General features: G+C 44.3%; 3 protein-coding genes across 4 annotated transcripts; 2 read left to right on the top strand and 1 right to left on the bottom strand.

Annotated features, from left to right (window-relative positions):
- The first annotated feature begins 11336 nt into the window (after positions 1–11336).
- LOC139057145 (uncharacterized) lies at positions 11337–14203 on the top strand. The gene is made up of 2 exons (XM_070534922.1): positions 11337–11510; positions 12382–14203. Exons 1-2 carry the CDS (start codon positions 11445–11447, stop codon positions 14092–14094), a joined length of 1779 nt encoding a protein of 592 aa, XP_070391023.1. The 5' UTR covers positions 11337–11444; the 3' UTR covers positions 14095–14203.
- Positions 14204–14248: 45 nt separating this feature from the next.
- Positions 14249–16657, bottom strand: LOC139057146 (uncharacterized). Of its 2 annotated transcripts, XM_070534925.1 has the most exons (5): positions 16533–16636; positions 16348–16447; positions 15441–16125; positions 14871–15073; positions 14249–14729 (listed from the first exon to the last, which is right to left on the bottom strand). In XM_070534925.1, the coding sequence occupies exons 3-5, from the start codon at positions 16053–16055 to the stop codon at positions 14249–14251; spliced, it is 1299 nt and encodes a 432-aa protein (XP_070391026.1). In that variant the 5' UTR covers positions 16056–16125; positions 16348–16447; positions 16533–16636. The 2 variants fall into 2 exon arrangements, with proteins under 2 accessions (XP_070391026.1, XP_070391024.1); XM_070534923.1 differs by having other exon boundaries at positions 16348–16657.
- A 209-nt stretch (positions 16658–16866) lies between these two features.
- On the top strand, positions 16867–22787 carry LOC139057144 (uncharacterized). Its single transcript, XM_070534921.1, has 2 exons — positions 16867–17342; positions 18924–22787. The coding sequence occupies exon 2, from the start codon at positions 19139–19141 to the stop codon at positions 20501–20503; it is 1365 nt and encodes a 454-aa protein (XP_070391022.1). The 5' UTR covers positions 16867–17342; positions 18924–19138; the 3' UTR covers positions 20504–22787.
- The last annotated feature ends 3338 nt before the right edge of the window (positions 22788–26125 follow it).

Below are 26125 nucleotides of genomic sequence, written 5' to 3'. Positions count from 1 at the left end.
ACATGGCTTTTTTTGCTGCAAGTTTTCTTGGACTCCTGCTTCCCTTAAACTTATGCTGTATAATATGCTTGCAAGATCAAAACCGGAGTATGCTTCATCAATCCGGGATACACCGACAAAACACACAACTCTCATATTTAGTTGAAGCCATACAAAACCAACCTGTACATTTTATTGTAGCTGCTTATTCCCATACTGCAAGCATATCAACAATTACAACTTGCCTTGATTGGCCAGGCTTGTCAACAAAAAAACCTACCCATTTATTTTACAAATTCTCTATTGAAAGATATGTTATTACCTCCTTGTATCTCATTGAGACTGAACTACAGCCTCAAGGTACAGGTGCCAACTTGCCAAACCAATCTTTACTATTCCTGTAAAAGGCAGCCTCAGAACACACACACGCGCACACATATATATCAATGAGCTACAAGGAGGTAATAAAAACATGTTTCAATTGAGAATTTGTGAAATAAACAGGCAAGTTTGCTTTGTTGCCTAGCCAATCAAGGCAACTTTTAATTGTTGATATGCTTGCGGCATGGGAATAAGCAGCTACAATAAAATGTACAGGTTGGTTTTGTATCGCTTCAACTAAATACGAGAGTTGTGTTTTTTGTAGGTATATCCCGGATTGATAAAGCATACTCCAGTTTTGATCTTACAAGCATATTATACAGTATAAGTTTAAGGAAAGCAGGAGTCCCAAGAAAACTTGCAGCACAAAAAGCCATGTGTTCAGTTATTAGCATTACTTAGAAAGTTGATATGCATTTGCATTGAAAGATTATTAGTAATATGATTACCTATGTACAAGGTGCTTAATAAGAACAGAGTGTTTAATTTTGTAGGTAAATGTGGTAAAAGGACCAGTCATGATGTGAAAATCTCTTCATTTTACTTTTACCACCCCACCTTACCACCATTTCACCTTTACACACACACACACACACCACACACACACACACACACACACACACACACACACACACACACACACACACACACACACACACACACACACACACACACACATATATATATACCATGGCACCCATTCCGTAACTCTAATGCTCGATACGATAGAAAATACGATAAAAAATTGGGCAAGTTGTTGAAGCTTCATGGCAGCTACTGCATGACAGATGCCGACAAAAGTAATAAAATGGGACAGGATACAGCACTATCAAATGAAGTTTATTGAAAGAAAACAACCAATATATAACACACATCACGTGACCAACACCCGGCCCCCTAGCATATGCAGATACATACCAAAACAACCTTCACATCACCGAATGCACATGTTTTGACGGCAACACACATGTCACGGCTGATTAATCAATGTAAAAAAACAATTACTAAGGCACAATGCAACTCAGTGGCTTTACTTAAGATCTAACACAGCAACCTCGCTATCTTACAGCGAGATGGATGGCTGGCTAACACATAGTGAGCCTTTCTTTCTAATGTGATAAGCCTCCATTAATTCACGTGAGAGCTTTTCACAGTGTGTGAACAGCAGAATAGTACTTTCAAAAACTGGATGATGCCCAATGCTGCAACAATGCACAGAAAGGTGTGGATGCGCAAAAACCCTTCAAAAAACTATGGTACTTCCTTAGTTGAATGTTTAAGCACCTTCCAGTCTGACTGATATATATTTTGTAGGCTTCAAGAAAAAGGAATCGAATAAACATTATTTCGTGTGCAAGAGACAAACTGTATGTTATATTTCACTTTGCAGTCCTCCCTGCTCAGACACCCGTTGTGAAGAATGTGCTTGTTTATTGCTTCACATATTCCCTTCAGCTTATCTTTAAATGAAAACCCAATCCTCTCCTGGAACTTAGAAGCCACCTTTTTCTGCCTGTGCGACAATTAATAGAGGGGATAATGGCAACTTTGTTCCGCTCTTGCTCCTTAAGCTTCTACCATCCTGGTCGCACCTTAAGTTCCTTAATTAACGTGCTTCAAGATAAAAAACCACTGAAACTGAATAACCTGCCTCATTAAGCCTTGTCACCAGATTTCTTACACTTTCAAGGATAAGGTGAGGATAGCTCTTGGTTAAGGCATCTCCAATTGCGTGAGTGGCAATACTGTACTTAATAAGTTTTGAATGGCTAGACCTATAATCAAGAAGGAGCTTAGAAGTTCTCAACTGATATCTCCAGCATACGTGATCTCACATAAAAGTAAGCCTGACATAAGAAGTTGCAGCACATTTTTTTTTTCTGGAACTTCTAAAGTGAAGTTGAAACCTTGCTATTGTTCTCTAAATAGCTTCAGTACTTCGATGACAGCTCTGTGAAAGTTATCATTTGCTCATGAAAAACAAATAATCATCCACGTATCTGAAAATTTTAAGAGCAAGCCCACTCAGGTTTTGATTATCTTCTGGTCAACATAACTTAAAATATTACTGAGCACTGGTGCAACACCGGAACCTATGCAGATGCCAGCATTCTGGACACATATTTTACTTTCCCACCAGACCAAAATTGACCTTAAATAGAAATCAAGAAGCTCCAGAAAGTTTGCAACAAGAATTTTACACCTTTCAGCAAATTCCAGCTAACCTGTTTGCTTGTGTATGCAGTCCTTAACAAACTGCAAGAGACGCGCCTGCGGTAAAGAATTGTATAAATCTTCTGCATCTATACTAAAGCCTGTCCATTTTCCCAGATTATGCTCCTGCAGGAAGTGTACAACAGTCTGAGAGCTGGCAGCAAGGAATTGGTCGTTGATTCCCAGCCTGTCAAGGTGTGTCTGCAGAAATTCTGAAACATGAAGCCATGATTTATATTCCGACACAATGGTTCTGAAATGGATTCCCTAAGCTTGTGTGTTTTGCACTGAAGAAGGCGCATAAAAGAAAACCTTTTTCCACCTTAACATCATTTGAGACTGTTGTCAAACCAAACTGATTCAACTTCGTGACAGCTCAACATTTTATGTCAGCTATATTGGTATAAATTTCATTAAAATTGATGTCAGTGGCTGACACACCCTCCTCCGGAAAAGTGCTTTCCAACATGACAACACAATGCCCTTTTTTGTCTCCAAGAAACCTCCAAGTTTCTGCCCCATACGTTAGCTCAGATAGAAGGCAATGATTCTATGCTTGATTATCCAAAATTATATATATATATATATATATATATATATATATATATATATATATATATATATAAACTTGTATTCACCATCCAGGGCCAGGGAACAAGAGAAGCCAGACACCACTGACCAATTTCTGACTAAAAGAATTAATTTTTGACCTTATACATCTTGTTTTTACTGTACATGTCCCTCACCTCCATCCAGGTTCCCAACATTTATATCTAAAAAGCTTGTCTATCACCACATACAGGGTCTGTCCTGGAAGTAATGTCAGTAAATTTATTGTGATGTGACTGTTTGTCAGAACGGTCTAACTGGTTGAAACTAGTAGTGACGGAATCTAGCTAAGCAGCGGTCCGTCAGTCAGTGTGCTCCGAACATCGGAGAGTGTCGGACGGGCCCGTCCGTGAGCTGTTTTTTATTCTTGCGCAAGTGAAAATGCAGCGCTCATTAGAACAAAGATTTGCGATCAAGTTTTCTGTGAAACTTGGCAATACCGCTGCGGAAACTGTTACTATGCTCAAGACTGCTTATAAAGAACATGCCTGGTCAGATCGGCAAGTGTTTCGGTGGCACAAGGCCTTTCGGAAGGCCGGAAAGAGGGCGACGACAAGGACTGCGCTGGATGGCCATCCACGACCACTACGACTGACAATGTAACACGAGCGAGAGAACTGTTGAACTCAGACCAACAATTAAGTGTTCGTTTAATGGCCGACATGTTAAACGTTTCGAAAACTCAAGTTCACGAAATTCTTACAAACAATATCGGCATGCGGAAGGCATGCACAAAAATGGTTCAAAAAGGGCTCACTGACAACGAAAAGTCACGCCGCGTTGAAACACGCCAAGAAAATCTCAACATGTGCAAACATGAGCGAAAATTTTTTGACAACGTCATTACAGAAGATGAGACTTGGGTATCTGAATATGACCTGGAGACCAAAAGGCAATCATCTGAGTGGCACACACACTCGTCCCCTCCCCAGAAGAAAGCCAGGATGAGCAAATCAAAGATCAAGATTATGCTCATTGTTCTTTTTTGACATCCACGGACTGGTTCATCATGAGTTTGAAGAACCTAAAACCACTGTGAACTCCAAATTTTATGTGGATGTCCTTGAAAGACTGAAACGCAGGGTTCAACATATCCAGCCGGACATTGCACACAACTGGAAGTTGCACCACAATAATGTGCTGGCCCACAGTGCCTTCATCGTCACCGACTACCTGGTTAATGCAGTGGGGCCAACGATTCCCCAGCTCCCGTACAGCTCGGGCTTGGCTCCCCCCTGACATTTTTTTGTTTCCATGCCTCAAAACACCCCTGAAAGGCAATCATTTTGGGACAGCGGACGTGATTAAAGCAGCTAGCACCACAGCATTAAAGGTCATTCCGGAGGAGGACTACCGCAACGCATTCGAGAGCTGGAAGTCTCGCTGGAGCCGATGTATTGACGCAAAAGGAGAGTATTTTGAAGATTTTAAAACTTTTTGTAACAACAAATTCAATAAATGATTTTTAATCGCCTTACTGACATTACTCTCAGGACAGACCCTGTACATGCACCTTGAAGGTATGTATGTGGAAAGCATTTCAACCTCTGCTTGCTTTTCTGGCATGGAATAAAGCGGCCTTTGTCCCTAAACCATTTACTTTTAAACTATTCCGTTTGGTTCATTTTTCTAACTTCTGCAGAGTTGCATTCACAACTTTCATAGTTAACCGGCTCCGTTTTCATTCTTGCTTCCTAAAATATGCCCTCCTATCATGCATAATTTGGAAGGCCTTCTGTATTGTATTTCAAGACTATCAGTGCAATGTTGCATGAAGAAACCTATTCTTGGAGTGAATTATTGTTCAACTTGATATCATGATACTGCTGCATGGTTGTTATTTAACTCTGCAAGAGAATGGTCCTGCCATCCTACCAAGAGTGCATTTCATGGGTATTACTCTCTTTCTTTTGACATTAGGTTATGAGGCTCACAGATATGTATCTGTGTCAACAATAACAATTGACAACTAATTTTGTGCAACATGCACTACATTTAATCAGATAAAAGTTGCATGTTTTGTCTCTTGGACCAGTCTGCTCAGTGGTAGGAGGTCGAGACCACAAATGAGAATGGCTGGCCAAGATCTGTGGTGTATGTCCCGTGTTATGCATCTGACAAGATTTCATGGTGGCAAGAAGACATGTCGGACCTGATGTGATCTTTCTAATTATTGTGCACAGAGTTATCAGCATGATAATATCCTTAATGCTATAAAGAGTACCTCCAGCAAGCAGTCTATATGCTTATGCCTTTTTGTCGCTTATGGCAACAAAATCCAACATCCTTTGAAACATGCTCACTTGCTGTCTGATGCACAAAATGAAGATCGCTGCCTTCTCTAAATTTATTAGCAACAAGAAAGCCACTCTGGAAGCAATTATATACATACACAGCAACAAACACTAAAACCTACAAAAGGGAGAAAAAACGCAAACTAGGCTAACAATAAAAGATACCTGACACCCAACAAGTGTTACATGCATGTTACTCAAGTATGCACATTCAACCTGAGTTAGAGAGATAGATGGTCGACTCCCGCACTCCTGTGCATGCATGTGGATATGTTAAGCCTCAGCTACTCTTTCTACATCATAACTGTCCCCATGTTTGTGAAATCTGGTGTACAACTGCAAGAACAATGATGGCTTGACAGGTGGTTTACCTTTCAGTGAGTTCTATAAGGAGGATGCATCAACTCTTCCAGCCAATGTACACATTACCACATGAAAGCAGCAGCTTATAAACAGCACAACACCATACAGCACAAATTATATATTCGCCACGTGTTAAACTTATATCATTAAAGTACATTAGAATTGGTGCGCTAAGGCTGGTGCACAATATATGCATATACTTTAAACAATAATAAATAATGCAGGAGCTTGGAATATGATTGGCTATTCTCGGAACTGCTTTGATAATACAAAAGTCAAGGCTTTGTTTTTGGCATCACCCACTCCAATTCGTTTTCTTTCTTTTTCCAATTGAAGCATTGGCAAGGTTTGTGCCATGCGCTTCGACCGTGATTTTTTCTTGTTCGCGCACGGCCATGACCATAATACAAGAAAATCGGCCCAGTAACGCAGTGGTCCCTGCCTACTTTTTCATATACTTTACCGCAATACATTACGTATGCTTCACCGCATAACATAACTGTATTGCGGCAAAGCTGATTTTATGGAACTGACATTATGTAACGGACCTTTTGTTCTTCTGCTGCTCGCATGAGCATAAGCTCGAAAAACCACAAAATAAGGACTTGGCTTGCTGCTGGTTGATTTCTAGCTAACATTTCGAGACGTCCACGTTGTTAACAAAAGCATCGGTGAAGTTTCTCGCGCTCGGACGCGCTTCAAAAGGCAGCGTGTGACCACCTATAATTAAGGCAGTCATAAGCGGCAACGAAATCCACACAAGGTACATCAACTTCCGCAAAGCTACTGGGCAACGCCATCAATAACTGGCACACGGGCCACCCAGGAGCTGGCAAACGCTGCGATGACATCCACACAAACCACGTCGGTTTTTCACAAAGCTATTGGGCAACACGATCAGTCACAGGCACAGGTGAAGTCCGCAAAACACTACATGAGCAGAACTAGTACGGCCATACTCAATCACTTCGCCACAAGCTCTCACATACAACGACATCAAACAGCTACAATCACTTCTCCACAGCCACTGACCCAGGCGAAGACCGCACGGACAGAACGGAAGCACCGATTCTGGGCTCGATCGTCGCGTTCCACAAAGCTAGTAAAGCACACGAGCAGCCAGGGGCACGGCCGAAGTCCGCACGGGCAGAATGGAGCTCACGTCGCGTCCATCACTTTAGCGACACCTATTTAAAAATAATATACGGAGCCAAGCCAAATCATTATTTAGCGTCTATTTGGGTGAACCTAACGCTTTCGGGCCCTAACCGTTCGTACGACCAGGGCACTATAACGGTTACCCCCCCCCCTTTCCACTCCTACGACCGGGTCGTAGGAACGGCGGCCTCATTTCAAATTCATGCAAAGTTTATGTAGCGTGTTGTACATTACATAACATACTGCAGGAATAAAATTAGATTTTACGCGATAATATTTGAGTATAGCTTTGTTTACTGCGCCAGAAGCAAACGCCACTAGTCTAAAGATCAAAGTCAATCCGAAGCCTGTACTTCCCATCATTCCCATCATAGAGTTACTATACTGACTCTAGAGGACAAGCTACCCATAGTACAGTTACAGTGGCTACAAGGGGGAAGTGTGAGCAGCGCGCCGCTCGCCGTATGCGGTCCACTGAGGCCTTTGAGGAGGATCCGACAGGCGGCGCTCGACGACGTTTGCACGTCAGTCGATGGGCAAGGCGCGGTGGCATACGCTGGCGTGAGCTGTGCTGCACGTGTTTCTCTCGGCTTTGCCGGCAGTTGTGTGAGTTATTTCTTGTGCGCTGTATGTGTGGTGATGCCCAGAAAACAGAGCCACTGTTTTGTGCCTGGGTGCACTACTGGCTACAAATCGTGCAAGATGAAACTGTCGCTGTTTGGTGTACCCAAGAATGAACTGGCGTTGGCGCAGTGGCAGCGGGCTATACCGCGTGCTGACAAACAACTCGAGAAGAACTCTGCGGTGTGCGAGCTTCATTTCGACACAAGGTACATTTCAAGGTACTTTGAGCACACAGTGAATGGAGAGCTCGTCCGAATCGAAAGAAGCAGGCCTCTGTTGCTTCCTGGAGCTGTGCCCACGCTTTTCCCAAACCTACCAAAGTATTTATCGAAGCAACTGCCGCCTGACAGGAAGCGGCCCGCAAAGCCTGAACCCACAGCTCCAGCCAAGAAGAAATGTGCAGAAGACAGTGCCGTTTCTGTGAGTGGGCTTCGAGGAGGTTCCGTACTGCACAGCTTCGTTTCAGGACCTCACTTTACCGTCGTGTTCGTGGGGCATGCACACGTTGAACCCTTCGCCGTTGACTGTGGCTTACAGTGTGTGCAAACCAGGGAAGGATAAACGGGTCCTATATGCAAGCAAGCTGGTTGTGTTTTCACAAGAAGCGAACTGTGTGAAACAAGATGTTTTTTTAAAGGGAGTGCGCCAGTCGGGGCTGTCATCCACCGATCCTACATCTCTTTTGAAAGAGGTCGACAGCATGGAAGTCTGTGTTGGAGCCGGCACAGTCGATGAATTTCCGTTTGCGTTGGGAAGCAAGAAATTTCACTTTTTTGACGCAATCATTTCAAGCATAAAGTGTCGTGGTGTAGCGCATGACAGTAGGCCATGTGTGATGTGCAAGCATCTAAGAAAAGCTCTTTTGAACCAGCGATCAAAAAAGCGTCGTAGCCAGAATTCAGCTCCCAGACTCTCAAGGAAGAAAAAACTTCAAACGCAAACTGTTCGGCGACTCAAGGCCAAGTTGTCAGTCTACACACAAACCATCAAGGATCTTGAGAGGCAGAGTGTAGAACTGGAAGAGAGCGTCCTGGAAGACAGATTAAAAGCTCTTCCACCTAAGCAAAGGCTCGCGGTACTGCAGTGTTTTCAGGCAGCTCGTCGCAAATCACTGAGAGGGATGAAATACAACCCAGATTGGCTACTCGAGTGCATTATAATGCGCATGAAGAGTCCAAGACTCTACGAGCACGTCAGAAGAGAGGGAATACTAACACTCCCGAACAGAACCTGCTTGAAGACATATATGCGGAAGTATAAGAGCGGGTTTGGCTTCAACTCCCTTGTGCTTGCAGGGATTGGCAAGAAAACGAAGACCATGGATGAATTCAGGTGCCACGGTGGCCTGATAATAGATGAGATGAAACTGTCGGAGTGTTTCAGTGTAGTTGGAGGGGGAAAGATTGAGGGACTTGTGGACTTAGGAAAATTCACCCCCGAAAGTGAGAAACATGTGCCTTGTGATCACGGTCTAGTGGTCATGTTTCAACCTCTAAGCGGTTCTTGGCATCAAATACTTGGTGTTTTTGCCTCAAGGGGCAATGTGAAGGCAGCTCTGTTGTCGAAAATCGTCCTAGAAGCTGTGATTCTTGCCGAAAAAGCTGGCCTGAAGGTTGATTTTGTGACAGCTGATGGCGCTTCATGGAACCGCTCTATGTGGCGCATATTTGGAATATCTGGTTCCTCGAGCTGTGTGAAGTCGTCGGTTGCTCATCCTGTTGATAAAGAAAGACGTCTTTTTTTTATGTCAGATTTTCCCCACTTGATAAAATGCGTAAGGAACGGTTTCCTGAAGTGCTTCTACAAAACTCCGGATGGTGCTGCCTACATTGAGCACATCAGGGTGGCACACGAGGAAGATAAATGTGCAGTCACCCTCAAGGTCATGCCAAAAATTAGTGCATGCCACGTGAAGCCCAATAATTTTGAGAAAATGAGGGTGAACTTAGCATTCCAACTTTTCAGCTCAGAAGTCGTTCGTGGCCTTTTCTTTTACAAGAATGAAATTCAAAGGAATTGGGGTGACCCAGCAGCAACTGAGGCATTTGTCAGCACAATGGCCAAGCTAATAGAGGCGATGACAGCACGTATTCCATCCGAAGCTCTAAGACTTGGGTCCATTCAAGAGAAAAACATCAAAGATTTCATCGAGTACCTTAACAAATGGGAAAGATCCTTGGCACCTTCCAGAGTAGGTTTTTTGTCAGCAAGCACAGCTGAAGGACTGAGGGTTACCCTCCATGCAACATTAGATCTGTTAAAGTATGTCCATGACAAGCTTGGGTACAAGTACTTGCTGACAAGCCGCCTTTGTCAGGATAGCCTGGAAAAACTGTTTGGCGTCATACGTCAGTTTTCCGGCTGTAATGACCACCCCAACGCAACCCAGTTCCTCATCACTGTTAATTGCCTAAGTTTTTATAACTTAGTGAAAGCGCCGAGCAGCGGAAACTGTGAAGGAGGCACCCTGCAGTTTTTGCTGGGTGAGAAGGAAGCAGGCGGTGAAGTGGATGAACTTCTTGACAGAGGACAGATAGAAGATGCTTCACAAAGGCTCCAGAAATCTGAGCTTCTCTCTGACCATGTGTACAATGAAAAAACGAGCGACAGCCGCCTGGTGTTTTACATTGCAGGGTATGTTGCACGAAAGACCATCCTGAAAACTCACTGCAAAGACTGTTTTGATCAGCTTCTCGTGAATCCGGAGAATGCTAACAAAGAACTCTCGACATTTACCAAATTTTGTGACAAAGGTGGTCTGCTCTACCCATCCCACGAACTTTTCTCGTTTGTAGAGGCGTTAGAACTCACCTTTTCTATGTGGTTTAGCAACAACCAACTGCACTATGACAGCCTTGATCAGCTGACATGCTGTCTCAGGAAGAACAATGTCTTGATTGGCTGTGAACTTCATGGGCTGAGTATTACCAACCACATCACCAAGTTTTTCCTGCTAACACGCCTTCATTTCTACATGAAATCCCTTAACAAAGAGAGGGAATCATCGCGGGAAAAAAAGAAGCACTTGAAACTGAGGCGGGTTACCTAAGGACTGTTTGGAAGAGGTTTCACTCCCAAGTACCAGGAAATCATTTTATTTTGCCGCTACCAGAGCAGCTTAGCAAAATAAAGCTTTATTCAGAAATTTTGCGCATTTGAACATGTGGTGCTTTGTCCGAGTACAGCAGAAATCAACCCGTCGCGAAATAATCTACGCTGTTGGGCGATCCAACATGGAAACGGTAAGTCTGCTTTCTCTTGACATTCTGCTCAATTTGGAATTAACTCAGTAATATTTCCGGCTCTCTTGTACAACCAAGTGTCCAGCAGAACCGATTTCTGTAATATAGTGAGAGCCATGGAAACATGACGAAAGAAAAACTGCGTCCGCCGCGTATAAAACACGCGTTTACCAACGCTGCAGCCGAAGAATCTGACGTGTATGCGCGCTGCAGCGCCATCTGCCCCTTTCCTTCCAAAGCGCTTCGCCTGCCCGGGCGCGCTCCTCACACTTCCCCCTTGTAGCCACTGTAGTACAGTGTACTAGAATACTTTCCAGTGGCACGACCGCGCCTCTCCGCTGACGCGCGCGGTGGCACCTGCAGCGGCGGCGCTGCAATAGACGAGTTGCAAAACAAAATTCGTTGCAGCGCCATCTGTACTTGCGTACAGGAAGCAGCCAGCGGCCGCCATTGTGCATGAATAGTCGTGTGCGTTTCGCCCGTTCAGTACACGCGTGATACCGGCTTGGCGTACTGAATCGACGCTTGTGGCGAACTCATCCCTTTTCGTGCTGTTGTTGGGCGACTGTGACCTGGAGTCATGCCAGTTAACTGCTGTGTGCCACTGTGCACGCAGTTTGGTGGCTTTGACAAGTCTGGACAGAAGGTAAGTCCCTTCTTGCTGCGTCGCACCTCCGTCGTGTGCTTGTCAGGCAGTAGCTTGTTTATGTAATTAAGCATGTTTTTACTTATTTTAATGGCTAGACATGTAGCTTGATTCATCTATAAGTGATCTCGATACGGTTTAGCGATAAAATTATTAAGTAAATGCCTTTAAAAACCTGAAACTTTTTGCGGTTTGTGGGATGCGGCACGATGTTTACCGGACGCCGTCACACGGTTTTGACCACTTGTCTCCCTAAGCAAAGGGCTATATCGTTGTGTTACGCTGTAAAGGGAACGTTTTGAGATCGTGCTGTGCGCGCATGCCATTCTTTAAGGGCGGAGGCCATTTGTGGTTTGGCACAGCTCTGCGAATGCTTATGTCGAAACACCGTCTGCGCCGTTTATGTTGGTAGCGAAACACATCCGGTTTGCGATGTTCGCAGGCAGTACTTGTGCCGTGTGATATGGTCAAGCAAGACAACTAAGTGTGTGTGGACCGACGATGTCAGACATAGCCGTGCATTTCGCCTGACGGCTGCATTACTGTGCACACGCACTTTTAGTCGAGCCCTGTATGCATGTCAAAACATAATTTCGCGTTTTATTTCGCTATAAAGTTACTTTATCTGCCTTCATCGAAAAAAAAAAGACAGATTCTGGTCCGTTGTCGTAAAGCCCTACGCATATAAGTACCTGAAATCGATAAATTTGTAACGGTGCAGCCATGTGCGTAGACCTCGGTTGCGCAGATTTGTCGAGTGTTTGAAACCTTGTCTTGCATAGCATCGTCAATTCTTTGTTTTAAGAGAGCGTTGTTGAGATATGTCCCAATCAAGACAGAAAGTGTTCTGAATATTGACTTTTATTCACAGGTGTCATACCACAGATTCCCAAGAGACCAGGACATATACAAAAAGTGGATTGCAGCCATCAGGCGAGATGAAGGCCCACTCTTCACAGTTTCGAAGGCCACCAGGGTCTGCTCTCTCCACTTTCTTAAGAGTGACTTTGTTGCTAATGTTGCTAATGGTTACCGACACTTACACCAGTCTGCTGTGCCATCCATATTTTTATTCAAGCAGCCAAAGCCATCGAGGAAACCACCAGCTCAACGGGCACCACTTCAGAAAGTTGCATTATCAAAAAGGAAGTGTAACGGTAATATTCAAGGGATTTTCACTACAGGACAAAAGGTAGACACCTGTATCGATAACCGAGCAGATGACAAGGAAAACTCAGCAGATGGATGCAACAAAAATACATTCAGTGAAGGCACTGACGTCTTCAATGTTGAAGATACGGGCTCCACTTTGCTTCCTGACAAACCGCAACAGTCACCAGAAGAACCAGCCTCTGGAAGTATTTGTGCATGCAGAGAAAATATTTCTGCCCTAGAGCAGGAGCTGGCTGCAAGCAAAGCAAGCGGAGCAGATACAGAAGCTGAAAATCATCACCTGAAGCTGCAAGTAAGCTCTTTAAGAAAAACTATTGCTGACTTAGAAAATAAACTCGCTGCAAGCAAAGCAACCGAAGCAGAAAATCAGCGCCTGAAGCTGCAAATAAAGGCACAAAATAATGAATTAAAGCTGCTTCGCACAGAGCTTGTCACTGCACAGAAAAATATTGAGAAGCTGGAAGAATTGCCTCCATTTGGAATTCAAAGATTCAAGGACAACAATGATGACATTGAGTTTTACACTGGACTGCCCAGCTATAAGCACTTCTGTGCTCTCATGAATCTCCTTGATTTTGGGGAAAATGGAGAAAACATTGCACGCAAGCGTACGAGGAGCGGGCTACGAAATGTTGAGTATAGTGGTCGGCGACACAAGGTTGGTATGGAGAACCAGCTCTTTCTTGTGCTTGTTAAACTTCGAGTTGGCTTATTTCACAGACACATCGGCCACTTGTTCAACGTATCCATCAGCACAGTGTCAAGAATTTTTTCCGCAGTGCTTGACTATATTTATTTGCAGGTAACAGAAATGACAACATGGATATCACGACAAGCTATTGATGCTGCCATGCCATCTGCTTTCAAGGAAAAATATCCATCAACGCGTGTCATCTTGGATGCCACTGAGATTAGATGTGATGTGCCAACATCTTTCGTCACGCAATCACAAGTCTATTCCTCGTACAAGTCTACCCATACGTTCAAAGCACTCGTAGGCATATCCCCTCATGGAGTACTGACTTTTGTTTCCGAACTATTTACTGGGTGTACGTCTGACAGAGAGTGTGTGGAGAAGAGTGGATTTTTAGACCTGAAGTTTGACACAGGTGACTCAGTCATGGCTGACAAGGGATTTAAAATAAAAGACCTGCTACAAAGCAAGAAAGTTATGCTGAACATTCCACCCTTCCTCATGCATGGGCAATTTACTCCCGCCGAAGTGGAGGAGACTCAAGAAATTGCAGCTATCAGGATACATGTGGAGAGGAAGATCAAGAAAATCAAGGGATATCACATTTTTGACCGGTCGATTCCAATCTCCCTTGTACCCTTAGCGAATCAGATGTGGGCCGTGTGTGCCTTCCTTACAAACTTCCAGCCATCACTTCTAAAAGAAGACACAAACTGATCGAATCCATAGTGTTCCTTAAAGACACTCATTTGCTAGTCATATGTCAATCCTCACTGCCTCGTGGTGCTGCCCTCCTCTTGTGTGCAATAAAATGTTTGCAGCCTTACTTGTCTTTTCGACATGCCATTTTTGCATTGTTTTCTGTATCACATCAGATTACAGTGCTCAACAGGTATGGCAGCAGTGTGTCAAAGTAAAAGTTGTCGAGCACCTCTCTGGCACTTCTCCATTCATTTTCATTAAATCTTATTCTTTCAATCAAAATAAAATCTCCTCCATAGACCACAAAGTCACCCCAGCGCAACTGCGATACACCCATCTGCCCAAGCAGTTGATGGTAATACTGGTGGTCCCTCTTCAGCTCTGGTACACCATCCCTGATTATGCTACAGAAATCAGTGTTTACAAGGGCAGACGCCTTGTGGTCACGTAAAGAGTAGGGACACTTTATCTCCACTACACCATAGGATTGTTCTGTGGGGTCGTACGCAATCCTGTCGGGCGACGCACCCAACCAAGGAAAAGCTGGGTTAACCAGCAATCCACAGGTGCTAACTGTAGGAGCATGGCCCAGACGGCGTAGAGCATCCTCGTAGCGTTGAGCAGCTAGCGACTCCATCTTGATGCCGTAACTGGAAAAATGTAACAGAAATAAACTTCGTGCAATGTTAGTTAAGCTACAATGTATAGCACAATTTTTGGATACACTAATGCCACTCTGTGGCATATATAATTTGTTCATGTGTTTACAAGGATAAAAAGAAAATACTAACTTGACTGCAGTAACTCTAGAAAGGTCTCTTGCAGCTGTGAGATTCTGCAGGCCCTTAATAGTCCACTCCTTCCTATTCAGGACCGCACCAAACTTGGAGGATGTGACACGAAGCCGGCGTTCCTGCTGCCATGTTGCGCTTTTTGCCTGCTGGCGGCTGTCCTTTTCAAGTGCTTCAGCTGCCAACGGTGTCACACATATCTCCTGATGCAGGAAATAAATGTCAGACAGATATGAAAATTAAAAACATTGCATGTTTCCCACGCTCCTCACGCTCAGTGCACACATTGGTCTAACGGATAAAGAGATGTACGTCTTAATATTTGTGGGGTTGCTAAAAATACAAAATATTACATCTGTCCGATACAACCTAGTGACAGGAAACTATATGAAAGTGCGCATCTATTTGCTACCAAACGCGGGTCCAAGGCAATTAAAATATTGAACGTGATGACTCTGCCTATAGCATCGAAACCATGGCTAAACGTAATTCGCACAAGGATTTGGCACCAACACAACAATCGAGAGGTTCATAATAATTCCTTGCAAGAAACATTGACCAGCCTCTGACCTGCATAACACTGTTTGACTCAAGGTGTGCTGGAGGATTCCAGGCTGTGCCGCTTTCGAAGAAAGTGACAGTCGGGATGCTTTCACAAGGATTTTCTTCGTTTGCTGGTTCTAACCCAGAAAGAAGCACAGTGAAACCGTGTGGCAGCAGGGACTGCTGGTAGCTCTGTGGCGCCAATGAGGACACCAGCCCAAACCTGGACTGCACGGTGTCGCCTTCGTCGGTCAGCAGGAGCGCTTTCGCGAAGTCATTATCTGGGTCAAACGAAAGCAGTTCTTGAGCAAACTTTTGCTTCGCCTCTTCTTGCTCCTGCCGATTTCTACGGCGTACACGGCGCTCCTTCGGCAAGGCAAACTTTGGCGCGCTAGTCCCGCCTTCTTTCGCTTTGCGCCAGTCCACGGATTGAAGCGGGCATCCTCTGATCGCGCTTCTGCGGGGAATCCTCCATTGCTGAGGCAAATCCGTGCACGAGAGCTGGTCCGGCGCCTCTGAGAAACCCTTTGACTGTAGGAGCATGGCAGTCCTCAAAACAGCGATCATGTGGTTGCAGGCGAGCTTTCCTGCCGGGCAGTCACAGCTTCCATCGATGATGCGTGTCGCGTCCAATGCTACCATCACGGAATACGGGGGCGCGTTCTTCTTTTTGCTTCGGTAGCATGGTGCCTTCAAGAAGATGAGCCCGGAGCTGGAAATAAATAAAGAGTGCTAAGCTCCTCCATCCATGACTTCAGACAAGAGAATAAACTATTGCACCAACTGATCTATAATTTGTTTTCTTAAACCTAAGCATAAATAAAGTCATGAGGATTTCTTAACATTCACACAACAGCAAAGCACTTTTATCACTGAGAGTCAACGGTTGCGACTATCGCCCGTTTACATGCGATAGAGTTGCACAAATATTTACCTGTTTTGGGTGACATTGGTCTTCAGCGCACATACGTTGACGTATGATTCCACGTGAAAGTTGTAGCTTCGATCGTAGCTTCGTTTCGTACCCGATCGTCCTGCATAAAATTCGTGTACGCTCCGATCTGACAGCGGAGGTAACACGGCCAGGTCGTTCTTCCATCCAGTGATGGGGAAAATTACCTTCCCTGAATGGTGCGACATCGTTGAGAGCGATTGCACAAACGGGGAACACAAAATGCAGCGCAGACGATTGTTCACGTTAAGATAAGGCCACAGAACAAAAATCAACTTGCCTACCCCTATCGCATCCGCATGTGCACTGCGGTTTTTTTTGTAATGTTTTCATGCACAATGGCGGCGCTGCACAGTGTTGCTTGAACACTCCAGAGCTTTTTACAGTGTTGCTGGCATTTATGCAACTGGTCTATCGACCGCTCTTGAAAGCTCGTCCTGTTCCCCTCTGAAGCGTACGTGGCACACAAAAAACATGCGTTTCCCCGCAGGCCGGCTGAGGCCGGTGAACAATAGAAGGCAGCATCCACGTGACCCTGCGTTCCCGGATGTTGGTTCCCTAAGTTGGTTTCCAATTGTCCCTATGGGGCCACTGAATACCTAGTGTGTCACGTGATTGGGGAGGTTTCTTCCCTGTATTATTGCCGGAATATACAACAACCCTAGTGCGTGCAATGACGCAAAACCACGTGCATCCAAATGCCGTCTCTCCGCTTCGGAATGGCGCACGTATGTGATCGAGCTGCCATCGGCGATGACGATCGTCGCTGCGAATTTTGCAGCAAACTATTCATACAGGGGAAGAACATGCTGCAACACATCAGGAACGTTCACAGAATGGCCGTGGGTGTCAAGAAATTGATGAAATGCGACGTATGTGGGACTTCCCTGCTTACAATGGAGAAGTATTCGGTGCACCAGATCACTGCGCACAACTTCGAGGCTGACTACGTGCACCTGTGTTCCGGAACAATAAGGGTGAGGAACAGTTTTATTAAGTTTATTCTCAGTCATCGTGAGCAAATGACGTTTAAACGCAATATTATATGTCGGACTTTTTTAAATTTCTTGTGCGCAGTGTGCCTCCAAAAGCAGCTAGTTGTTTATACCTTGCGGGCCTTTGTTTTTTCTTTCTGCATCTGTTTCGCGAAGAGCAGCTTTTGCGCAGGTGCCCAATTTATTTTGTTGGGGTATGTTGAACTTTGTATCCTCGTTAAATATAATTTGTTTGTTTTGTATGGTCATGTGTGCGCGCTCCCAGCGATGCGCTACATGACGTACGTTTGGCATGGTCTGCTTTCCTGCACAGCAAGTGGAGTGAAATTTGACGTTTGTACATCTTTTTTTCTTTTTTTTAAGCGACAGGAGTAAGCTGTTCTGCGTTCTGACGTTGCTCTGTGCCATATGCGTGCGTGGCCTAGTCTTCGCCTCAATCACGTTGCAATGCGGCAGAGACGCAGAACCGGGACCATACTTGAATTTGCGGATGTCGCCGGGATGGTTTCCCAGCGTATTGTTGGCAAACTCTTTATTAGTACATTTCATAGAATAGAGCGAAATGTGACGCTCGCGCACCCCCCCCCCCTTCTTTTTTTTTTTTTTTCTTGAACGAGAGGAGGGATTTGCTCTGCGTTCTGACGTACGTTGCTCTGCGCTACTTGCGTGTGTGGTGCAGTCTTCGCCTCAGTGCAGGCCGCAATAGGTCCGAATGCAGACGACGTATGTCCAGGACCACACTTGCAATTGCGGCTGTCAGCGGCTTGCTCTCCCGGCGTACTTTGGGAAAATTCTTTAGTAGTACCACAGTCCTTCAATTGAAGGACTCTGGTTGTAGATTTCATAAAATAGAGCCAAATTTGACGCACGCGCAATCGTTTTTTCTTTAAGAAGAGTGTGTTAGGAGGCTACTTGGTAAGACATCTTTTTGTGAACTTAAACTGCGCTTGGCAAAAGACACCAATGTCGAAGAAGACGGGACGAACGCAGACTAGCAACTGGTTTATTGAAATCACACATAATGCTGCCTCCTCGAACCAGGCGCATGCCCAAGCCAGATCATAACCGCGTGACGATGGAACACTCCCTCGCCAAGCCCCTATCTACAGTAAAAAAAATCAAGCTCTTCTTGAAAAGAAGGAGCTTTTCAAGAAGAAACTGAGAGAAGGGATTCACACTGCTCTGGGGTGTAGCTTGCACCACGTGCTCTCAGTTCGTCTTTGTCTTATCGTAACAGCATTGCTGTGAATGTACAGTCTGATTCAATATTGAGGAAGGAGTGAGCATAGATCATGCTTAAGTTTCATATTTGTTTCTTATTAAAACAAAACTAATATGATAAATTTTTTGAAGTTATGGCGCATTGCATATTTGAAATTCAATTTTAACAGAAATTTGAGCAATATCAAGGGTGACCTCATGACACAGTCGAGTTGAAGGTGAGGGAGTAAAATATATGCTACATTACCCGTGTACAAAGCCTTCAAAGTGATTATTTTTGTTTGCATCTCTCTCCACAAAGTACTTGTCACCATCTAATGCTATTTTGTGCTTTTATTACAGAATTTCATGAATGGAAAGCAGAAGAGGGTAGCAAAAACTGCTGGTTCATTTTGCCCAGGGACTCCAAAAAGCTGGCCAGTGGAGAGACAAGGATCCACTATTACTGTAATAGATCAGGCTAGGCAAGGAAAAAGGAAGGTCATAGTGACCGTCGGGAGAAAAGTCAGGGGAGCTGTAGGTCTGGTAAGATATGTCTTTCATTTATTACCGTCACAATGGACAACACTCAGAGTCCGACACCTGAAGGCACCACCATAAAAGTCAGGTATCAAAGAAACCATTATGGTCATAAACCAGAAATTCAGCACTTGAGAATGAGTGACAAGGAAAAGGCCAGTGTAGCAGATAACCTAGAAAGGGGTGTGCCCATGAAAACCATACTAAAGCGAATAAGAACATCTGTGGCATCCAAGCTGAGGCCAGTGCACTTGGCAGAGTGCTCAACCCTGCATAACATCAAACAGCAGTTTAACATTGCTGCTCCTGAACGTTGTCACACTAATGACGCTGTCAGTGTAGACACGTGGGTGCTTGTAATGAAAGAAAAAGGTGAAACACTTGTCCGCCTGTACAAGGCACAAGGTGCAGTGGACCCAAGTGGTACATTTTCTTCAGCAGACTTTGCTCTTGTTCTGATGACAGAGCCTCAGAAGGAGCTACTAGAAAAATTGGGCCCTGCAGGGACTCCGTGTCTTGACTCCACACATGGAACTACAGAGTACCAGTTTGAGCTGACCACTCTTCTGGTGCTAGATAAAAAAGGATCAGGTGTAGCTATAGCTTATTTCATCTGCAACCAGATGAACGAGCAAACTTTGACAGCATTCTTCAAATCTCTGGAGTCGGCCATGGCCCAAAAAGTGGCCGCTAAGACATTGATATCTGATGATGCCTCGCAATTCTACAAAGCATGGTCCAGGGTCATAGGTGCCGCAAAACAGAAACTTCTCTGTGCCTGGCATGTGGATAACAACTGGCGTAAGAAGACACTCGAGTGTGTAGAGAAACAGCTAAGGCCACATGTGTACCATAGTGTGTGGCTACTCTTAGAGTTCCTCGCGGAAAAGGCATTTGAAGATTATTTTAAGCAATTCCTTTCTAGTGAGGAAGAAAAACTGAGGGACTTCCTCAAGTACTTCAAAGACCACTATGCAGTTAGGCCGCAAGAGTGGGCCTATCGCTTTAGGACTAGAGCAGCTGTCAACACTAACATGCACCTTGAGAGCAAGCACAGGACGTTAAAGCATACTATGCTGGAGAGAAAACAGAATAAGCATGGTGACAAACTAATTTCTGCCCTCATGGACTTGACAAATCATTTTTTAATGAAAAGGGCTAGCCAGATGATGAAAGGGGCAAAGGGTAAGGAGCTGAGAACAATTCAGAAGAACCACAGGTCTGGCAGTGAAATGGCAGCTTGTGCCAAAATAAATGAAGATGGCATATGGACTGTGCCATTTCAGTCTATTAAAGGGCTCTCATATAAAGTGTCAAAAGTGAAAGATGGTGCTTGCTGTCCTTTGAGGTGCAAGGAATGCGCAGTGTGTGTGCAAGCACAGTCACTGTGTGGTCATCACTAATCCAACTAGCAGCAACAAGGCCCATGAGAGCTCACCCAAAGAAGCATGTGAGGCAAGTCGGGCATTGCACATTGTACAGAGTATAACAAAGCTGGAAGCAGCCAAAGCAGTGTCAAGCTCAACACTCTTAAGAGCAAAAATGGACTCAGTCAGACAGGCAATATCAGATGGTGAAGTCTCTGAGGGTGTGGCTGAGAAGGCAAACAATTTGTTTGAGCCAGTTTTCATGCTTGTGGAAAGTGAAAGTGACCCAAAAAGAAAGATGCCAGACCATTCAAATGAACCAGCCAACAAAAAAGTTGTGCACCTGTTAAGATTTCACTCTACAAAAACCCCTAGATTGTCGCAGCCATCATCTAGCCTTTCAAGGCCCACTGAAGCTCGAAAGGAAGTCCTTAAATAACAGCTTAGGGACAGCAACATAGAAACTGAAGAGATAACCACGTCAGCAGGGCACGATTACTGGTAACAAGCCTCCAGTGCAGTTAGGAAGAGAGAAGTGGTGCAGTAGTGCTGTGCTGTCATGCCTTATAGAAGCAGGTTGAGGGCTCGCATATAAACAAATCATGACATGTGGTCTCTGATGATTAGCCCGTCTGTTTTTGTCTGTGGTGTGCAGCCATATGTCACAGCTGGATGGTATGTGTGTTAGAGCACGAGAGATGCCTCCATGCTTGTTGTATGAGCTGCTGCTAAGTGTTCTGTGAAAATAGGTACAGACCCAGTGGTTATCTCTGGTATGTGGCAGCTGTTGGATAGTAGTGTGTTCGAGCACGCCTCCATGCTTGTCATATGAGCCGCTGGTAAGTATGTCTGTACATAGATGTAAGGAAGCGCATTGGACGGTTTGTAGTGTTTCAGTGTGCAAAAGCCTCCAATGTGTTTTGCTACTTATAAATTTGTGTAAACACTCAGTAGTGCAGTAGTCATGATGTTGCACTGCTGAGCTCAAGCCTGCGGGTTCAATCCCAGCAAAGGTGGCTGCATTTCAGTGGTGGTGAAATGAAAAAAAAAAAAAAAGCATGTAGTTGAATTCAAGTGCACATCACAGAACCCAAGGTGGTCAAAATAATACTGAGTCCCGCACTGTGGCATGCCTCATAATTCTATCTAGATGTTGTGTTCCATGTGATGTTCTTTATTGCCCATTTGAATAAACTTTTATTTTTCAGATTACCAAAATAGAGGGTATATGCAGTGGTGTTGTGTGCAGTCTGGATAAGTTGCTCTGGTCATGAGCACTCAATGAAAACTTCTGCATATTTGGCTGCAGCAGACAGTGTCATAATGATAGTAAAGACTATGCAGAAAGCTTTAGGCCACTCTACATATCAGATCAGTTTTATATTGCATCCTTTATGGTGCTTATGGTGGCAGAATAATAATTGGCAATGCTTCCTTACACATTTAATATTTTTCTTTTTTTCTTTTGGAAGAGCAACCTTGGAAGAATAATCTACAACAATGCTCCTACCTTCTCTTTCACTGTCTCCCCATTTCTTTTCTACACTTCAACTTCATTCTACGCACTATCTTATTCTCCTCTTCATCCTACATTGATGGTGTGGGAAAGTGAGCTAAGCGTGCATAAAGATTGCTGTGCAGAACTTAATTGCAGCACTGACGAAGACAAATCTTTGTCAAAAGGTTCATTACAGCTACATTCCCCCTCCAAACACTGTTTATCACTTCAAGCCTTCATATTCCTGTGAGCTTTTGTCTTGTTTAACAGTTGTAACAGTCATACTATTTATTACTATCAATAGCGAGCATACATTTTGCACTGCAAAGTGCTGTTTAGAAGACGTGTGAGTTTCTACTTCCCTTATGATAAATACTCCAGACATTCAGTCTCTAATTTATGAAAATCTTTCAAACATTGCCAGTGATGACCACCATATGGGTTAATGTCGGCATGGGACTGAGGCTTTCCCGCAAAAAGAACAGTTATGTTTTGCTCATATCATGTGACTGACAGTTTCTGCTGTAATTTTTGCACTTGTCAACTGCACTGTGAAGAGTTCGTTTCTGCGAATATGTGCTGGCCTGATTCTTCTTAATCACGCATTTCAGATCTTGTGCTGTGAGATGAGGAGGTGTAAAATAAAAACACCATGTAGATTTCACAATGCCTTTAAGAAACCACGCAAAGCTTGGAGATGAAGCATTACATGCAACTTGAACCAAGTGTCTGGACACAGCAAGTGAAAGTTGTTTTGTCATGAGTGAGGCTGTCGGCGTTACTTGTAACTGCCTTTAAATAAAAGTTTGTTTCAAAACAGTGGCTCAACTCTGTGTTCCCCCGGTAAAAAACAAAACCATTGGGATTTGCAATTCTCTTTTTAAACATAATTGACCAATATGAATAAAAAAAAACTTTATGAATCAAGATATAAGCTTGCCATACCATGAAAACACTTGAAACTCCTTTTGAGAAGTTTACTCATACGCGAACACATTATAGCAATTATTTTCAATCGTGTACCCACAATTTGCCTCGTCACCATGTCAAGTTTCAAGGCAGATTTTTTTTTAGACTCCAGGAAGCCGTATGCTTAATTCTATCCATTGTTTACTGCATTGCATTTGATTTTCAATAACAAATAAAATGAATTCTCCATTGATTGCACCGACGCTCACGTTATAATTATATGCTATTATTATTGACTAGTCTTTTATATATATTCTTCGAGGGTGGGGGCTGCACTGGTGGCGTTCTACGAATTTGCGCCGCGTGTTTGTGCGGGTAAACTTAAGCGCAGAATTTTTTTTTTTGCGCGTTATGAAAACAATGCACTGCAGGTATTTTAATTAATGCAACGAGCTGTATGAAATATCAGTCAAGGGGTTGGAAACATCGCTATAGAGAATCCCGACTATTTTCTTTTGCGTGTGTGTATTTGGAGTTGATGCACAGTTTTCTTTATTTACTTATTTTGGCTACTTCCATAGAATAAAGAAACGCGCTTCCGCGCGCTTGCCGACTCGATCGCAAGGGGACAGCCTGATCAACATCAATATCAGCAGCAATGGCGGATTTGCGCTTGCCGTGGCGCTTGCGAAGTTTTCAATAGTTTTCTCCTTATAAGTGATTCTTTTGCTATTTTAACGTGTGGAGGTTCATTGTACGTTTGTTTTTTCAAGTTTGGCATGTGTTTTAACACATGTGAAGGTGTAGTCTTTTCTTCTTCAGCGGATATATGTACAAGACCCCGTTCACCGTCTATCAGGTAAGATGTGTACGTATGCTACACGCAAGCGTAGTGCTTCATTAAGCCACAGTGCACTACAAAGTTAAGCATGAACGGTACACAAAATTCACAAGTTCTAAGTATTGCCAAGAAGAACCATTGATTGGCGAAGTTCTCACAGGTGTTGCAGAAGTTGTTGGGTGCGGCAGTGCTGAACGTAGCGTTAGCGGCTTAAATCGTGTTTTTTTACTAGTAACAACGTGTCACTATTTCATATTATTGGCGGCGTCTCCAGGACACCAAATCGGTAACGGGGACACCAGAGCTAGAACCCGGACTGGTCCATGGGTTGGGGCTCGCCGAGGCCTGCGCGTGCTAGTAGTATATCTATGATGCCCGTAGGCTGTGTGTAAGTCGTACTTCCCGAATTTTCTGACGCATTTTAAGATCAGCTGTCCGCTTTCGCGGACAAGAAAGCAGGAGTCAGGGTGGTCCGTGGGTTGGGGCAACATAACCTGCTTCCAGTTTGGGACCGCCCTGCTTCCAGTCTAATGCTCTCCTGAGGCCTCTGTTTGCCGGTTACATGTGCCCTCCTGGAGCAGCACTTGTAAATGAATCCGATCTATCGTCGCAACGAAAAAAGCGCCCCGCGACTTCTACAACACCAGTCAGAACCTTGCCCATTGGTTTACCTATGTGTGGCCGCAAATACCTGAAACTCAATGTCAGTTCAACATATTTGTTGGCAAGGGTGTCAGGTCGTTGCTTTGTGTGGAATCGGCCTTTTCTCAATTCTTAAGAATTTAACTGGAATGCACCTGACCAGTGCTGCTCTGTGGTGCTTGCCACCAATCCCTTGGACAGGGAAGACATGAGTATCCCTGTGCATACACTTTATACGCAGTAGTGTGACCGCTTCCTTTGGGAAACTACCACGTTAGCGATATTGTGAGCGCAATGTGGCTTTCCTTCATCTTCCTCATCCGTACGTAGTGTGTCGTTTCTTCCTCGCCATAGCTCTAGCTCGGCACGAATAAAGCGGTTCCTTAGAAGTGCTGGGGTTCTGCATACCAAGGGCGTATAAGGTAACAGTGCTTGTGCCTTTAATATGTCGCATTCGATCATTTTGAGACGTGGTGGTGTTCATGCGTTAGCACAATTCCAGGACATCCACAATGTAAGAGGTACATGATTCTCTAATTGTATACTCTCTCCAGGCCTTTCTCACAACCTCAGCACAAGTAGTGGGAGCATAAAAAAACTGACAAAGCTGGTGCATGAATGTTGCCCAGTCAGAAAGATCTGGCTCTTGGATCAAAGCCAATTTTTTTTTTACATTGTAGAGCCAGACGGGCATGCTTTGAAGTTTCTAAGAACTGTCCCACCATTGCTGACTCTGTTGTACATTTATCAAACCACTTGATTCTCACCAAGCTCAAGCTATGGTGACAAAGACGCGCCACATGCTTTACAGTCACATATTGCACTCGCAATACATCTGTTATGCCAGTTTGCCGAAATGAGCATGCACAGTAGTGACGAATTCACTATGCATGCACAGGGATTTGCCTTTCCTGTCCTATGGGCTGTTGGCAAGCATCACAATGCTACACTCGTCAGGTACACGTCAGCTTTCAGTATGTTTACATTCGGTTGCATGAACATGGAGGGAGTGCGTTCGCTGTAATCAGTACCACACATTTTGCTAATGTAGGCTTGAGTGGCTTTCCCATGTCTCCACTAAATAGTCGGAATACTTCCATGCATGATAGAATGGTGAGCATTTAACCTCCAGACATGCAGCAGTCTTTATACCACTGCAAGGCAGAAGCAGCCTTCTCACCATGTTCACGCTCAAATAAATCCCATTATTAAGGCATTTTATGGGCCTCCCAAACCGCCTGCACCACCTGAATGATGTGACTTGTTGTTGCACCTGGCTGTTCATTTCATTTGGCATCCTCTGTTCGCACATATTCGTTTCCAATAATTCAAGAAAATTGCAGGGCTGGTTCGCAATCTTTTCTGTTTTCCTTATTTTTTTTATGGCCTTGTAAAACTGAGAAACGATAATGAAAAAAAGAAACAAAGGCTGCCTTCCTGTTCACCAGTGAAAGCATTGTTGCTTAGAAAGAGGCGCAGAAAAAGATGTATATGCATGTCGGACAGCCTGCACAAGGTTTTATCTTTGTCTCTTCAAACATTGCGTACCTGCGTCAGTGGACTCGCTGTTCTGTAGCATTATCCCTGGCAGCGGAAGCACTGTCCCAGAGCTCTAAAGAGTCATCGGAAGCACAGTGCTAAACCTTCATCCTTGAAATGTGAAGAACGTCACTGGACAGGACGAGAGATGACAAGGTGAGACTGATTGGGGCAATGTTGTGGTGATGGGTGCCACCTGGTTGAGCGCACAGTATGGTCCCCTGTCCTG

The sequence above is a fragment of the Dermacentor albipictus genome, chromosome 3 (genome assembly GCF_038994185.2).
Source record: "Dermacentor albipictus isolate Rhodes 1998 colony chromosome 3, USDA_Dalb.pri_finalv2, whole genome shotgun sequence".
Taxonomy (NCBI): Eukaryota; Metazoa; Arthropoda; class Arachnida; order Ixodida; family Ixodidae; genus Dermacentor; species Dermacentor albipictus.
This window is presented reverse-complemented; position numbering and strand designations above follow the sequence as displayed.

What these genes read in the sequence shown, in the direction of transcription:
- LOC139057145 (XM_070534922.1), top strand. Translation starts at nt 11,445, where the DNA reads ATGCCAGTTAACTGCTGTGTGCCACTGTGCACGCAGTTTGGTGGCTTT. An exon ending in TTGACAAGTCTGGACAGAAG is followed by an intron (nt 11,511 to 12,381) that starts GTAAGTCCCTTC and finishes TTTTATTCACAG; the next exon opens with GTGTCATACCACAGATTCCC.
- LOC139057146 (XM_070534923.1), bottom strand. Translation starts at nt 16,553, where the DNA reads ATGTCGCACCATTCAGGGAAGGTAATTTTCCCCATCACTGGATGGAAG. An exon ending in ACCAATGTCACCCAAAACAG is followed by an intron (nt 16,126 to 16,347) that starts GTAAATATTTGT and finishes ATTTATTTCCAG; the next exon opens with CTCCGGGCTCATCTTCTTGA. An exon ending in AGTCAAACAGTGTTATGCAG is followed by an intron (nt 15,074 to 15,440) that starts GTCAGAGGCTGG and finishes TTCCTGCATCAG; the next exon opens with GAGATATGTGTGACACCGTT.
- LOC139057144 (XM_070534921.1), top strand. Translation starts at nt 19,139, where the DNA reads ATGGACAACACTCAGAGTCCGACACCTGAAGGCACCACCATAAAAGTC.